General features: G+C 40.8%; 1 protein-coding gene across 1 annotated transcript in view; it reads left to right on the top strand.

Annotated features, from left to right (window-relative positions):
• CADPS2 (calcium dependent secretion activator 2) overlaps positions 1-16,992 on the top strand; it is a 321,648-nt gene that overhangs the window by 62,224 nt on the left and 242,432 nt on the right. The window contains exon 2 of the mRNA XM_040595763.1: positions 7,239-7,352. Coding sequence (XP_040451697.1) covers positions 7,239-7,352 — 114 coding nt within the window. The remainder of the gene's footprint in view (positions 1-7,238; positions 7,353-16,992) is intronic.

Below are 16,992 nucleotides of genomic sequence, written 5' to 3'. Positions count from 1 at the left end.
GTTACAAATACATACATTTTTTCCTTCAAAATTTTGGAGTTTATTATTTAATGAAGTACAACGTGTGACATTGGAACAACTCCCTTAACGGCCAGATCTGTTTGGAATGCAACTTCTTCGAAAAATAAGACAGCAAATTTTGTGTAAATCCATTTATTGAAATTATTTAAAGACGTGAGTGGAGCTAAAAGACAAATGCTTCTAGGTTTCCATACCCAAGTTTCACTTTAGAAGAGACAAAGCAAATCTGTATCAGTCCTCAAAGAGGAATATATTGGGACATATAAAGCTTCTTTGAAATGTTAAATGCAAGAAGAGAATGGTTTTAATAGTTAAGTTCTTGAGGCTACTTTGATACCACTGTGTTACTCTGTAAATTATGAAAAGTTAAATTGCTACTGTAGCTTGACAAAAAGTTGTGGGTTTTTTTTAATAGCTCTTTGAGAAGTTTATTCTATTTTAAGTATGTTTTCATTCTTGATAGTCTGTTAAGCTTAGCAAATTTAAAGGAAAAAATAATTGTTACCTGTTGTGAAAGGCACAGGGATGGAGGGGAAGAGGAATTTTTATCTGTTGCGTGACAGCAATACAGAAAAATTTGAAGGCTGCTAATCTTGCTTTTCCTTAAAGGTGCCTTTTCTTATCTTCAGTCATTCTTCAGAATGTAATCAAGCCTGATATTCTGAGACGCTGGAACTTAGTTATACATTCTCCCATGAAGCAGCAGTAGTTATTTATGAAGTATCACACAGAGTTATGACAACGGATTTTGTACCGCTGAGAATGCGAAATCCAAATAAGCAGCACAAACCTGAAGCAGGTTGATGGCAAGCATCAGAATCAGTAAGGCGTTACTGTATGCTTCAGGTGATATTCAGAGCTCAGTTTACCTTTGAGGGTACAGGTAGTAATGTCAGTTTTATTTTTATTTTAGTTTTGCTGTTCATGGATCTTTCTATTAGAATTAAAATGCAGACACAGAGGCACTGACGGTACAGATGTAAAGAAGTGGTGAGGTACTGAAAGCAAAGGTCTCGTGTATGGGTCTTGCCGAGGGAAGGGTGCGTGCCGTGGAAAGGCAATCCTACTGCAGAAGGTTTTGAGCTCTTTTATGTGAACTTGTAGCAGACAGAATGGGTCAGGCTTATTGCCCTTAAGTTTAAACATTTCACTTGGGATTCTGGTTAAGCGTGATGTCCTCATCTCTTGCTCGTTGTTAACCAAGATGGACAAATTCAAAGGTAGTCCAGACGGGTAGGCTGGGCTGTTTGGCAGCATCCAAGAGTTAATGTCCTGCACAGGTGCCTGCTTCTCTCCATTTGGTATTACGACATTCTAATGTGATTAGGCTTCCCTTTTTTCTCTGCATTTCTAAGCTACTATTTCTACTGTTCCTTTTGTTTTGTTTCATTTTTAAATGCACTTGGCTACAAATTGAAGTGTTAATTAATCCATTTAAAATGACCAACATTAAAAAAAAAAAGTAAGGATTCACTGTACACTCAATATTCTGACAAATTAAAAAAAAACAAAAACCAGAGGAACTGTATGCTGCAGTAGACTACTATTAATTATTCTGTGTCTTGACAGTTAACAGAACTGTGTCTCTATATATGACAGTACTTGAGACCTATAAAATAGACTTCAGATCATCCTTAGTGTAAGGTGTAGCTTTTCATTTTTTCCATTGAAATTATTACTATTTTTATTTTTGCAGGAGAACTTTATTCTCTTGCACATCCAGATTTTGCAATGCAACGTAAATTAAGAAATGTACAGTAATCCTAAAATGCTACTCAACCCTTAGAATTACTTACTACCTGAAGTAGTGAATATGAAATTCATATAGAAATATTTTAAAGGCATTTCAGTTTGCTGAACTATGATGGTTAAAAATGAGGAAGACAGAATTAAATTTATATTTCATTGCCTTATTCATAATGTTTTTGTTTGATATGTGGGTAATAGACAAGCAAATCACCTAAAGAATGAAGTCTGCAGGCATGAAAACACATTTCCATAATTGCCTTGGCAGGAAGCCCACATGTTCTCGTGGCAGAGCTGTGAATATTCCATGGGATGAAGGAGCTGCTTGCTCGGCGGCGGTGCACCGTCTGCGGGAGTACTTGGCTCTTCAAGTCCCCTATGAGAACAAGTGCATGCTGAAAAAAAACCTCAAACCATCCTTAGCGATTTGCATTTTCCAATATCCCAGCTTTGTCCAGTATCTTTAGAAAATGAGAGAACAATATGGAGAATCAAATAAAGGGAAAGACCTGTCTTGCGTATCTGGGAATAAAATTCGATTTCTGTTAGAAACAGTTAATCTTTGTGGTGCAGGTTCTGTGCAAGAAATGGGTATCTGGCAGACAGGTGGATAGATGCCATTTTTGATGTATGTGCAGACATAATACAAATACTCCTTCCCCATTGATTTTGAACAAGCAGTGGTACAGGCTGGCAATGTGTCAGGGTTGGGCTGCTGCTCTCAAGAGCTCATGCAGGAAATTTTCCAAGTCACAGCGATCTCTGTTGAAGTTTGCTTGCCTCAACAGGAGGCCTTTTCTTCTGTAGGGGATTCCTGGGACTTGTTCTGTATAACTAATCGTTTTGTGGAGGAACTGAATTGTAATGTATTTTTAACTAGCTTGGGGTTTTTTTCAAAGGCATAGTTCTTTGGTTTTGCATTGCTACTGCCTACATTTTACCATTTTTCAGAGGATTTCTCAGATGAAGTATTTAGATGTTATCTATACGATTGTTTCCTGTGAACAGCTTTCAGGTTTGCATTCAATTTGGAGAGAGTTTTGCTGTGAACTGCTACATGTTTCATAGAAGCATGTGACTTGACAAACTTAGCAAATTTTATCTAGGATGAAAATCCCCCCTTGATATGAAGGAAACAGAAATTTTTCCAAGGTTATCACGTTATCAGGATAGTAGTAATTTTGCTAACCTTGCAACAGTGTTGTAGCTCAAAAGCGTTTACACTAGAGACCTGAAAGCCTGAGGTCACCATACTGTAGATGCCAAAAAGTTCTTTTGTAAGAAATGGTGATGCAGTTGGGGTAATGTTATTTATTGTGGGTTAGCCATCACAAATATTTTCAATGCTGTATGTTTGTTTTTTGTTTGTTTTTTTTTAACTAAGCAAAATACAACAAAGTTGAAAAACCTTTTCAATCAGTTGTGTTTGAACTTGTTTAATGTTAAATTTAAAGTTCAGGAATACCTACTGGAATAAAGGCTTTACATGAGTTTAAGTTCTGGGAATGCAAAACAACTATTTTTAAGTGTTGCTTTTTTATATTAGTATGTAAGAAGCAGTCTGCTTTGATGTGACATTCTAACTTCTCACAGATTTGATAAAGAGAAATATCTTACTGAGTATTTCAAGAGCTGATAGGAACCATAGCAAAAGGCCTGTGTCTGGATCCCTGGAGAGCTTTCAAATACTGCTTTTCCCCTTCACTTTAAACTTTGATAAAAATGGTTTTATTGCAAGGTTTAATCATATAATGTTCTCTGCCAGGACTCTATGACAACGGGACATTCTTTGACTATAGCCTGTTGTGGAGGGATACGATCCATTTGTGTAGAAGAGGCAAAGGAGTCTTTGGCTGTAGGCTGGCCAGCTTGGTGAGGCGGGCATTAAAGTGAAGGACTCGAGGGGAGTGGTCCAAAGTGGCAATGCTCATGCCATCGCATCCAACTGGGGAACAAGCCAGGGCATTCAGAGCAGTAATATATGTTCCTTAGCTGCCTCCCAGGATGAGTGCTGGAAGGCCAGCCACCTCAAGGGTGTGTGTAGCTGTGGTGGATCATCTTGCACCCCTCCTGGGAAACCTGCATGCTCAGTTACCCCTCTGAATTGCCTGCACCCAGCACATGCAGCCTGGGGAATACACAGGAAGAATTAGAGATCTGTGAGCGGTCGCAGGGCCGTGATCTCATTGCAGCTAAAGAGACATGGTGGGATAGCTCGCATGACTGGAATGCTGTCATGGATGGCTGTGTACTTTTTAGGAAAGACAGGCCAGCAAGGAGAGGTGGTGCAGTTGCTTTTTATATGGGAGAGCAACTGGAATGTGTCGAGCTGTGCCTAGGGACAGATGCAGAACAAGTCAGGAGCTTATGGGTGAAGATTAAGGGGCAGGACAACACGGGTGACACCGTCGTGGGTGCTTGCTACAGGCCACCTGATCAGGATGGAGTCAGTGGGGCCTTGTACAGACCTTTGGAGGCAGCCTCACAATCACAGACCCTGGTTCTCATGGGGGACTTCAACCACCCTGATACCAGCTGGAAAAACAGCGTAGCTAGGCTTGCATGGTTCAGGAGGTTCCTGCAGAGCATTGATGATAATTTTTTGACTCAGTTGGGGGAGCAGCTAACAAAGTGAAGTGTGGTGCTGGACCTTGTGCTAACAAAGAAGGACTGGCTGGGGATGTGAAGGCTGGGGGCAGTCTTGGCTGCAGCAACTGTGAGGTCGTGGAGTTCAGGATCCTGTGTGGAGGAAGCAGGGCAACAAATAGGATTGCAACCTTGGACTTCAGGAGAGCTAACTCTGGCCTCTTCAAGGACCTGTTTGGAGGAATCCCATGGATCAGGTCTCTAGAAGGCATGGGGGATCCAAGAGAGCTGGCTAATATTCAAGCATCACTTCCTCTAGGCTCAAGATTGGTGCATCCTTATGAGTAGGAAATCAAGAAGGGTCAGGAGGCCTGCCTGGGTAAGCAAAGAGCTTCTGGCAAACCTCAAACAGCAGAAGGACATTTACGGGATGTGGACAGAGGGAGAGGCCACTTGGAAGAATTATGGGAACATTGTCAGAACATGCAGGAAAGCAATGAGGAAGGCTTAGATCCATTTGGAATTAAGTCTGGCAAGGGATATCAGGGACAACAAGAAGGCTTCTTCAAGTACATCAGCAGGAAAAGGAAGACTAGGGAAAATGTGGGCCTGCTGCTGAGTGAGGTGGGTGCCCTGGTGACAGAGGGTGCAGAGAAGGTGGCATTACTGAATGCTGCCTTTGCTTCAGTCTTTACTGCTCAGGCCAGTCCTCAGGAATCCCAGATTGTGGAGGAAAGAAAGGAAGCATGGAGAAAGGAGGACCCTCCCTTGGTTGAGGAGATCGGGTTAGAGATGAAATTAGGCAAACCTGACACCCACAGATCCATGGGCCCCAACGGGATGCACCCCTGAGTGCTGAGGGAGCTGGCAGATGTTATTGCTAAGCCACTCCCCATCATCTTTGAAATGCCATGGAGAACAGCAGAGGTGCCTGAGAACTGGAGGAAAGCCAGTGTCACTCCAGTCTTCTCAGCCTCACCTTCATCCCTGGAAGTCTTCTCTAAGCATGTGGAGGTCATCAGGAGTAATCAATATGGATTCACCAAGGGGTAATGAGGCCTGACCAACCTGACAGCCTTTTGTGGCTGAGTAGATAAGGGAAGAGCGGTGGATGTGGTCTGCCTTGACCTCAGCAAGGCTTTTCACACTGTCTCCCATAACCTCCTCATAGGTAAGCTCAGGCAGTGTGGGTTAGAGGGGGGGAGAGTGAGGTGAATTGAGAACTGGCTGGATGGCAGAGCTCAGAGCACTGTGATCAGTGGTGCAGAGTCCAGCTGGAGGCCTGTAGCCCCAGGGGTCAGTGCTGGGTCCGGTCCTGCCCAACCTTTCCCTCGGTGCCCTGGATGAGGGGACAGAGGCACCCTCAGCAGTTTGCTGGTGATACAGAACCGGGAGGAGCGGCTGATCCCCCCGGAGGCCGCGCTGCCCTTCAGCCAGGCCTGGACAGGCCGGAGAGCTGGGTGGAGAGGGACCTGATGGAGTTCAACAAAGGCCTGTGTGGGGTCCTGCACCTGTAACCCCAGCACCAGCACAGGCCAGGGGTGACCTGCTGGCGGGCAGCTCTGCGGGGAAGGGACTGGGAGTGCTGGTGGGCGGCCAGTTGCCCATGGGCCAGCGGTGTGCCCTGGTGGCCAGGAAGGCCAGTGGGATCCCGGGGGCATTAGGAGGACCGTGGCCAGCAGGTCGAGGGAGGTGATCCTGCCCCTCTGCCCTGCCCTGGTGGGGCCACATCTGGAGCCTGTGTCCAGTGCTGGGCTCCCCAGTTCAAGGGAGACAGGGAACTACTGGAGAGGGCCCAGCGGAGGCTACAGGGATGGTGGGGAGACTGGAGCATCTCCCCTGTGAGGGAAGGCTGAGGGAGCTGGGCCTGTGTAGCCTGGGGAAGAGACGGCTGAGGGGGGATCTTGTCAATGCCTACAAATATCTCAGGGTTGAGTGTCAGGAGGATGGGGCCAGGCTCTTTTCAGTGCTGCCCAGTGACAGGACAAGGGGCACTGGGCACAAACTGCCACACAAGAATTTCCTTCTGAATATGAGGAAAAGTTTCTTTACCTTGAGGGTGACAGATCACTGGGACAGGCTGCCCAGAGAGGCTGTGGAGTCTCCTTCTCTGGAGACATTCAAAGCTCACCTGGACGCGTCTCTGTGCCACCTGCTCTGGGTGAAGCTGCTTTAGCAGGGGGTTGGACTGGATGATCTCCAGAGGTCCCTTCCAACCCCGACCATTCTGTGAGTCTGTTTTCAAAAGGCACTCAACTTCATTATGAAGTCCAGTAATTGTAATTTGGTAACAGTCTTGGAGTCTTGTGGCTGCTCTTCCCCAAGCTTAGTTGTTTCATGTCATTTGTAGTGGCATAACAATCAGTGCCCAGAAGTCCATTTTCTTCACGGTGAGCATGCTTGTTAAAACATGCCAATGGTAGGACCTTTAAAATTACTTCAAAAAATTGAGGCATCTCAGTTGTTTTTCATGTATTTGAAGGCTGAAAAAAATTGAAATATTTTAAAACTGAAGAGGTAGGTTTTATTAGGTGGTGCTGCTGCCATGGGAAAGGGCAGCCATTTTATTTGGCATATGAATATAGAATACTGCTAAAAAGTATCCAGATGGATTTACTTCTAGCATCCCGAGGACACAAGGGAAAGAGGAGAGATTTAGTTGCATGCTGTGTGCATGAATGATTGCTACAGCAACCTGGCTTGGGCATGTGGGACTCTGAAGAGCTGCTACTTCACTAGGGAGCCAGGTGGCCAGGGAGCCTCTGCCTTTTCTCCCTGTTCACAGCTTCCAAGTGTGTATACTGCTGCATTATTTTAACTTCAAGACTAACTGCATTTATTATTGTTCTCTCCCCTCTCCTTTTTTTTTTTTTTTTCTTGCATAGCTCAATAAGCAGCAGCTACAGATCCTGAAGGAACGTTTCCAGGCCTTTTTGAATGGGGAGACACAAATTGTAGCAGATGAAGCATTTTGCAATGCTGTGCGAAGTTACTATGAGGTAAGTTATGTGCTTTGTTTTCTGTATTGTTTAAGAAGTTTATAGGATCTCTTTTAATGCATATAAAAGGAAAGGAATTTAAAGTTTCAAAGGCTGTGAAGTTCCAAACCTTCTTGAAACAGCTTCCTCCTACTGCATTTTCTGTTTTAAAATTTGAAATCCACTGCCTGGGCACAAGAGATAAACTGAACTGAAAATATCCACCTTTTTGAAGAAGGAAAAAAACCCCAAAAAACAAAAAAACCCTGAAGAAAAGACAAAATGAAAAAAACCCTCTGGTGCTACAAATGTTTCTGGCAGTGTTTGATACAATCACTATCTTTGTCTCCATGCGTCTAAGTTACCTCTTTTAATCACTGCTTTAGTTGTACATTACCATCTTGAGAAATATGTCTTCTGATTTTCAGTTACCGTTTATAGTTTTTTGTAGAGGAACCACCTGTTCCCTTCCCAAAAACCAGAAACTTTCAACACAGCTGGGCCAGCTCTCAAGTTCTGCAGTGACCTGCCAGGCATGTTCAGTGCCTTCGGCCACGAGCACAGGTCTTTAGATGTGGTTTTAATTGCCTAAGGGACGGGTCCTGTTCCAAACTAAGAGGACAGTTCACTGTCCTCTTTGTTACATCAGCAGCATATGACTGGAGAATTTATTTCTTACTCTGCAAATGGTACCGTGAATTCATTTTGTCTCATCTAACTTCAGAGTTCCTCAATGAATTACAAGGGCTGTATGTTAAACTTGTATTTCTTTTGAAGGGTCTTCCTCCATATGTCACTCTACCACACCTTTGCTCAATCTTTTTGCGTTATTTTTCATATTTTATTTGTCCTTTTTCTCGGTCAGATATTCCTTACTAGTGAACAAAACTTTTCTTCATGGAGAAAAAGATATGACTTATGTCCTATAGCTTGTTTTTATCTACATTAAATTGTGTTGCACAAAAAAAAAAAAAAAGTCAGGGGTGGACAAATGATTTCCCTGTTGTACAGAAACGTGAGAACTCAATTTGAGTTTTTCCAGATCACAGGCTGATCAGTGCTGTGGCAGTTGAAATGAAGGAAATCTCGTAAAGACATTTGTGAAAGAGTGGGGGTGGGTCTGCAGGTGAAACGAGTATATGAACATTTGCAACTACGTAGGGGTGCAAGAACAGTACAGAAGTTGTTGGAAAGTGATCTTTTTTTTCTGTATAACTGATGAAGAAGTTAAGACTGGGAGGAAGGACGATTTGGAAAATGGTGCAGGGCAAGGCTGAATTAAGTTAGCTGCCCAGCAGTACATTTCAGAGGAGCGGGATGTCTCAAGATGCTGAGCATGGGGTAGAATTGAAAAGGACGTAATGTTTATGGTTCTTTCTTTCAGCAAGCTGTGTAAGAAGCTTGATGTGTTAGAGGAAGTAGCCTACTCTTTGGAAAAGATGTGATATTGAATAAAAATGATTTTAAAATAAACACCTAAACAGTAACCGTCCTGTTAAGGTTTACTTTGTGACTCTTATTAATGAGATTTTTGGACCCATCAAGAAATAATTTTTTCAGCATGTCTGCTGTTGCAATGAAAGGCTATGCATAATAGTCCAAGATAGCCTTATAAAATGGAAGATTCAAGTTCTCCAGCTATTTTCAGCCATTTGCCACTTTGAATTAAATGTACAAATGTTCTAGCTGTCCAGTTTCAGAGGTTTCCAAAAATCTCAGCATCACTGTCAAGGCTATAATGACACCATGGGCTAGTGGGATCTTCATCCCATGTTTATATACTGCGAGCTCTACTAGCTGTAATTTGGTTCTTCAGTTTTTGTTGGTTTGTTTTGGTGAGTTTTTTTGTTATCATATTCCCCACCCCAATTCCATTTTCCATTCTTTCCAGAAAATCCCTTCCAGACTTGCACCTTTTCCAGTTGTGCCATTTGAGTCAGCATGTGCTAGTCATTTTTAATTTCTTTTCAGGGCTGTAGTAGATAGTCACCAGTATGCAATATTAGATTTAATGAACACTGCAGCGATGGAATCCAGCTGGAGACCTAGCTCAAGCTACAGCACCTCTTCAATGCATTTTAATCAATTTTTATGTATTTTACCACATATTCTCATATCATTGCTTACATGTGTCTCTTGTGCCTTTTTCATTTGCTTTATTATCCATTTGTTGAAAATATTAATCCCTGTTACTTCTTTGTGTGTTGTGTTGATGCTGTGCTCTGATGCTTTCTCATCTTTGTCTTCTGCATGTGGTTCATCAAATCTGTTTGATGGTGTTTGTTAGTACTTTGAATTATGGACATCTTGTTTGTTCCTGTCATGCAGCATCTCATAAGCCTCAGTGTTAATTTCTGTGTACTTTCCTTGCTGAGCTACAGTTCAGTTTTATCTGACATGGAAGGAAACAAATACGTGGTCTGCACAGTAATTATTTTACTCTGAAAATGATTAATTTGCCTTTAATCCTATGCCATAGTCATGGTTTGAGACTTAAAGCAATATTTCTTGCAAAGCCAGTTGATTTTCTACACCCAACTCTTTAACTTTGAATGTGAAAGAACAGGTTTGTTTTGGCCGTGTGACATAAATCCTGTATCACTAGTTGCAGGTGTTTTGAGTCACTACATTTGTCTGTAATCACTGGGTGTCTTCAGAATTTGTCCTCATAAAAATTTAAGAGTTAAGTTTGAGGGATTTAGGAACTTACTATACTTCAGTCTTTGGTTTACTTTTCTAGAAATATTTGCTGACAGAGTAATTTCTTTACTAAATAAATGAATATTAATTTCAGCGTCAGTTTCACTGTGTTGTAAGAGAGTCAAGCTCCTCTCTCTGTCAGGACTACTTGTGCAAGTTTAAACTGCTCAGTTTTGTTGCCTCATCCTTCCAGCATTATGTCTTTTCTAATGCTACTGTGGTTTTTAAGACTTCCTATTAATATTCTGGCATTGTTTTTCATTTATCTTAAAAATCGAATAGGAAAACTGTTCATAGGAAGAGTTGCATAAACTCTTCTTTAATTCTCCAGAAACTATCATTTTAGTGTTATGTGTAATCTTTCCCTAGCGTTCCACCACACTTCCTGAAAGTCTCATTGAAATTTAGCAGGTTTCATTTTTGTGTACATATAGTTAAGATTGTCTTGAGTAATTATTTCCTCTTCCATTCCAGTTTTAGAGAGGGTATGGAAACATTTATGTGGATAACTGGCTAGCTGAAAAAGGTTTCATAGACATAGTCCAGCTGGCTGGACAAAAATGCACATCGCTCTCAGCTTATCTGAAGTAAAGCAAAAATACACTGTCTTTGGCTGTTCTTATTACACAACAACAGGAAGATTTCGGTGGGAAAAGAATGTTGCAGGTGGGAACAGAAAACTACAGAAGAGAAACTAGGGGCGGGCTTGGTATTTAGGCAACTAACCAATAATGAGCTTAACTTTTGTAATATGTATGAGCTAATTAAAAGAAGGCATAAAAGGTGACTGTAAGGGACAATAAACGAAGTCTGCTGATCACTCATATTGAGTGACTGTGTCTTCCCTCTGTCGCGACACATTTAGTCCTCTTTCTGTAATCATTCTCTGAGAATTAACACAGGATTTTTTCTGTGGAAAATTCCATTACAGACATTGAGCCGGATTCTAATCGGTAGAACATCAGATGTTGGTGATGCTTTTTGGATAAAGAGAAAAATTCAATCATACAGCAATTTATTATGAGTAATTATATTGGACACACTGCTAAGTGTAAAATTGAGAAAGTGACTTCTGAAATTGTCTTTCTCTGCATATTTCATCCCAGTTTTTTAATGAGTTATGAGTAAAATAGATAATCTTTCATTCATCAACTCTTGCATGCTTTTTCAAGGAGGTTGGAAAATGCTCTTGTGCAGAGCCCCAAGAGGTTCCTTTGCCACCTTTAATATACATACCTTCTATAGGGTTGTATAGATCTTGGGCTAAATTCACAGTACTAATTCTTTAGTCTTTAATTTACAGTGTTAGATACAAGTAAAATGGGTGCAAAGAACTGTAATGAATGTTTGAAATACTGTGAAAACTTTTTCAATATTGTAATGATTGCAGGTTCTCAGGTTTTCAACTCAAATGTTTAAAGCATTGTGAAGCTGCAAGAAAATTTATGTACTGATGTTTTTCTTGGTTTTCTTGCTGCTTCATTTTAAATATGTGGTTCTAAACCATAATTATTGCATGCTGCTTAAATCTGAACGTTAAATGCAGGATCTGTAGCAGTTAGCACTATGAGGGGTTTTCAGAATTTAAAATCAGGCTTAGTTTTACTGTACCAGTTTGTGATTCAGAGATCATATCTACTTTAATTTACATTTAAATTCAGGTGTTGTAGTCCTTGGCAAGTTCAATTGTTTCCTGCCACAGTCAAGCAATAGGAAAGAGCTGAGGTATGGCCAATAGCAAAAATTGATGAGGCAGGAGATTCTGTACAAACCTAGCTAATGGATCAGCACTGCCTGGCTAGGGGGAGGGTTTAAAATAAAAAGGTGAACTAAAAGTAGAAAACAAACAAAATCAGTAATAAGAGTGAGCAGAGGTCCCATGTTGTAGAATGGCTTAGGTTGGAAGGGACCTTAAAGATCACCTAGTTCCAACCCCCAGCCATGGGCAGGGACACCTCCCACTAGACCAGGTTGCTCCAAGCCCCATCCAGCCTGGCCTGGAACACTGCCAGGGATGGGGCAGCCACAGCTCCTCTGGGCAGCCTGTGCCAGTGACTCACCACCTTTATCTTAACAATGTCTTCCTTATATCCAACCCAAACTGCCCTTTATAGCTTTTGAAATGGTAATAGAAACCCTTCCCTTTCACTTTCTACAGTGGAGGTAGGTGGTACCTTTCAGCTTCTGCAGTAAGTAGAGTAAGTGTCCTACAAATACCTTCTTCCTTTGGTACCACGTCCTGAACTACCAGCACAAGCCCTTGTGTGTAACATGTAGGCAAGGGAGGAGCAGGGCATGAATCCTGGCTGCAAGTTGCTGGTTAGACATGCACCCGGTGTCTGCAGGCACACGTCTCCTAAACCTGACTGGGCTGCTCTGGTCAGTCTTCGCTTGCCGGTGTGCCTTCCCTCTGCTCTTGAGGCTGGGGACACCTTCCTTCCCTGTGCTGTGTGGCATGCAAAAGGGTTCCTCATGTGGGGTTTGGCAGCTGGTTGATGTGGTCATGGTGCAAGGCAAACTATGTCTTGGGTATATTCAGTGTTGATATTGGGCTGTTAAGGAGTTTCAGAGTTCTACAGAGGCTAAGAATGGGGGAAAATCATGTATAAAATAATCCCGTGGACATCTGCCAGTTTATTTACCTGTGATAATATCACTGTTTTGATCAAATCTGTGTTGAGCATTTGCAGGATGCCTGTAAAAGTTTTCCTTCCCCCTTCATGCAGAGCAGTTGTTTGGCCCATAGTGGGAAAATACACTAGTGTGACAAAAACATTGATTATTTCTTGCATGTGTCCTTAGAAAAGGATGAACTGTGTTTATTGGAGCTTTTCATATGAAGACATTCAGATGTTGGGTTAGTCTGAAAAAAAGTTGATGTATTTCTGTAAAGAGAGGAGTGAAGCAGTGATGCTATTTCTGCCCATAATTGTTGAAAACTTGGTCTGAAGGTGTTGTGCCTGGAAGTGAGGGACAAAAGGATCTCACTGGTGAAATTGCAGAAAGGAACTGGTTTTCTGGACTAACTGGTATTTTGGTTGCTTTTGCAGCTTGATTTTTATAATATCAACTATTTTAGGTACACAGTTTTTATTCAAGGCAACAAAAGGCATAGTTGATCCTGATATTTCAGCGATGAAGGTGACACTTAAAGGAACTAAAAAGCATTCATTAGAATCAAAACATAGTACACACAAAATAATTAAATGTTGGAATGTTCTATTGTGATATAATCAAGGCAAAATAATGGAATCAGTGGATTAATCATTTATTTAAATACATTAGGATAATAACTGTAGAAGCTAACTGGGTATCAGGACATAAATTCACTAGTTTCTGCTTTCATTTTTCTCAAAAGTCATAATTGGCATACATATTTAGTTAAGGATATGGGCTTTTTGCTCTGTTCAGATTTTCTTCAAAAACCTGAATACTAGGCCAGCTTGGGGTTTATTGTTGATGCAGTCACATTTGGAGAAGCTATTTCCACAGGATGTTTTCTTACATTAACTTCAGGATAATCTTGTGTTTTGCCTTATGAGGAACCTTTCGACAACAAATACATTTATAGTCGCACTTACCAGCACTTCCACAGTTAGTTTTCTTCCAGTTGCTTTGAAGTGTTGGCAAACTTAAGGTCAGGTAATGTTTGCACGGGGGCTGTTATTTTAGAGGTCTGGTTTAGGCCAGTTCTTGGAAAAGATCTTCACTAAAATGTTTTTAGGCCACCTCCAAGAAGGATGCCTAACAAAGGTTTTTAGGTCATCCATTTCATTGAAGAAGCTCTAATGCCTTCAACATTTTGGAACAGCCACCAAAATTTGGCATGTGATGGAGATTATCTCAGTGTTAGCAGTCTTTTTCTCAAGGAAGTGAGGGGAAGGGAAGATAAAACAAATTAAAACATGCTTTACATGGTTAGACCCCTGAATTGGAGGCTTTAGGACACGCAGCTTTCTCTTGAGAGTGGTCTTGCATTGCTCTTGCACGGGAACCCTATCAGTGCTGAAATCCTCCGGTCTTTTGCTTTACAAATAGCTACATGTAACTATATTCTTTGCATTTTTGAATATGGGAAATCCCATTTTCACTTCCACCTGTATGGTGTCAGAGAAGCAGAGCATTTTGCTGTCCATTTGCACAGAATGTAATTGCTAGCTGTTGAAACTCTCTAGCCAGTCTCTTTGGACACTGATATTTGTGGATGATCATTGTTAATTTGACTGAGGATGTCATACAGTTTCCATGTTAATGTTACGGATGTAATTACAGCAGACCTGTATTTCAAACTGCTAAAGGAGGTAGTAGTTGACAGATGGAGTTTATTGCATTAATTGTACCAATCCTTAGCTTTGCAAGTGGTGTGTGCTGATAGGAAGAGAGGGAGAAATAGCTTACTGAATTTACATGGGGGGGGGGGAAAAATCACAGTAATGGTATCCTTTTTGTTCATTTAGTGACCACTGTTGTTCTAGGCAAATAAGGATGCCATGTAGATCTGGCACTACACTGCAGCAGTAATTAGTGTTGGGTAGTGAGGTATGTCTCTACTGTAGTAAACATTACAAGACATTATTTACTTGTTTATTAGGTAAATTCTGAATGTCTGTTAATCTGAACAAACCAAATAAAAAACGAGGAATGGCTCAAATTGTTAGAATAAAGTGGATTTGGTCTGCATTGCTTAATTATTTTTCTCTACTTGGTCTCAAAGGAAAACAAAATTTATCTGGACCTTGCTTTTGCAGTTACCAGTATGCTGCACTGAGACATGGACTATACACATTTTTGTTTATGCTGTTTTCTGGGCAACTGAAGACAGTGGGGGAGGTTTCAGCTAGCCTGATACTAATAAGAAATAGGAGTTTAGTATCAGTGCAGCAGAAATCTTGCAGGAGATATTAAAATTTTACTCTCATTTTTTTTAATTTGGAAGTATTTTTATTTCACTAGATGATGAAATGATGACAACTCTTGATCTTTTTAATTTATCCTTTCTGCTGCCTTTTCCAGGTCTCAACACAGAGCTGACCTTAAGGCTCTTTGTAAGTGGAAATAGAACTGCAAAATTTTTCATTAAAAGAGTTATACTGCGAAATATTTCATTAAAAGAGTTATGTTAATGCCAGTGAATTTTCTTTTGTGCCTTTATATTTTGATGTCTGTGTGTTCCATTCAGAAGTATGTCAGGGACTCCCCAAAGTACTGGGGAGCAACAGGACACTTCTCCTTTCCTTAGTCAAACAGATACTTGGCCCAATCTCTGACCTGCTGTCTTTCTCCATGACCAGAGGGAGCCGTGCAGTTTCACATCAATAATACACTCGAAGTATCTGAATACAAGACAAGTGAAAATTTCCACAAGATGCCTATGGACTCTGAGCCAATGTTATTGCAACCAGGGTGTGTCTGTCCCGACTCTGTAGGTGGCTGGAATTTTGTCGTGTAATTTCTTTAGACTTGGAAGTTTTGATTAGTGATCCACTATAGAAAGCTGTGTAATTTTCTAATTAATTATTCCACTGAACTGCAAGATACTAGTAGCTAAAGGATTTTTTAATCTTAAAAACAAACAAACCAAGCAACCAAAAAACCCAAACCCAACCCACCAAGCAAATAAATAATGATGAAGAGTACCTCCTATTTTCCATGTACCATTAGATGTAATTTCTAGGACTCATATTTACTCTGGATATTATTTCACTTGTTCTTAGATTTCTAGATGGTGGGGAAAATAATTTTTGTTCGCATATTTTGATTGAACCTCTGTTACTGTTTTGCTTTGTGATAAAATGCTTTACCTGTCAAATCCTTAGAGATGTGTGACTTGTCAAAATCCTTTAAACTTTAAAGTGATGTCTTGGAAAAGTGGCGTTTTGTTCTTAATGGTGAATTGATGATCTCTGAGTAAACCAATCTAGAAATAACATTGCAGTAAGGGATAAAAAAGGTCAGCAAATGCATGGCTGAAATGCAGAAGTCCGTAAGTGAGGTTTTAAATTCTCACAGATCTCTCTCAACCCCATTTCATTTCTGTTCTGTTCCTGATTTGAAAAGATGACAACAAATTCTTATGTCTAGAGAGTTTTGAAGGCAGAACAATGATGATGTAAATATTTTCTTCATGATTGTTTTCAGGTTTTGATTGAACTACGCTTCCCACCATAGGGTATTGCTGAAAAGCCAAACCTGGGGAACAAGATTTTTCTCAAGCTTTTGTTTTCTGAAGTAAACTTTATAGTGGCATAGAGCTGGCTTTTTCTATTTCATGTTGCCTTAAAAAGGTTTTACTCCTCACAGAGCAAGAAAGAGGTTTCTTCAAAGTTAAATCCAGGCATAAAGTTGCTATCCACCCAAGATTCTCAACAAGAAACAACATTATCTTAAACGGAGCATACTAAGAGAAATAAGATTACCCAGTCTGTTCCAGTTAGTAAATGACTGCTTTGAGCACTGCTAGTGAACAGTAACTACCTCATTAAGGAAACTGTTCTTTCCACTTGGCCTTGCCGTCAAACCCTCATTTCTAGTTCAGTTTTTCTTATTAACTTAAGCTGATTGCTTAGCTTGCTGTTTGTTAAATGTAAATTGTACAATTTCTTATTTTATTGTATTATCCTTTGTATAAGTGGGTCTTTTTTGTGCCACTTCAACAAAACAAAAATGCTAAGCAAATTACATATTAACCTGTAGTAAATAATTTGATATTAAGCACTTATTATGGGTCCCTCTTTGGAACTTTTGCTTTTCTTATTTTGAAATTAGGGTTCCAGATGCAGCCCCAAATCCTGGTGCGGTTCTGATGCTTTGTACTGCTCTGGTTTACTCCTTTAAAACTCCTCTCACCCAGCTATGTGACAGTCCTTACAGAAGCGAGTGATCAGCAGGGGTATGAATTGTAAGGCTGATGTAAAGGGAGGAGGATGCACAAGTGACTCTAACAGGGTAGGAAATACCACGG

Source organism: Falco naumanni, chromosome 5 (assembly GCF_017639655.2).
Source record: "Falco naumanni isolate bFalNau1 chromosome 5, bFalNau1.pat, whole genome shotgun sequence".
NCBI lineage: Eukaryota > Metazoa > Chordata > Aves > Falconiformes > Falconidae > Falco > Falco naumanni.
Note: the sequence above shows the minus strand (reverse complement) of the source record. Positions and strands in the feature narration are given on the sequence as shown.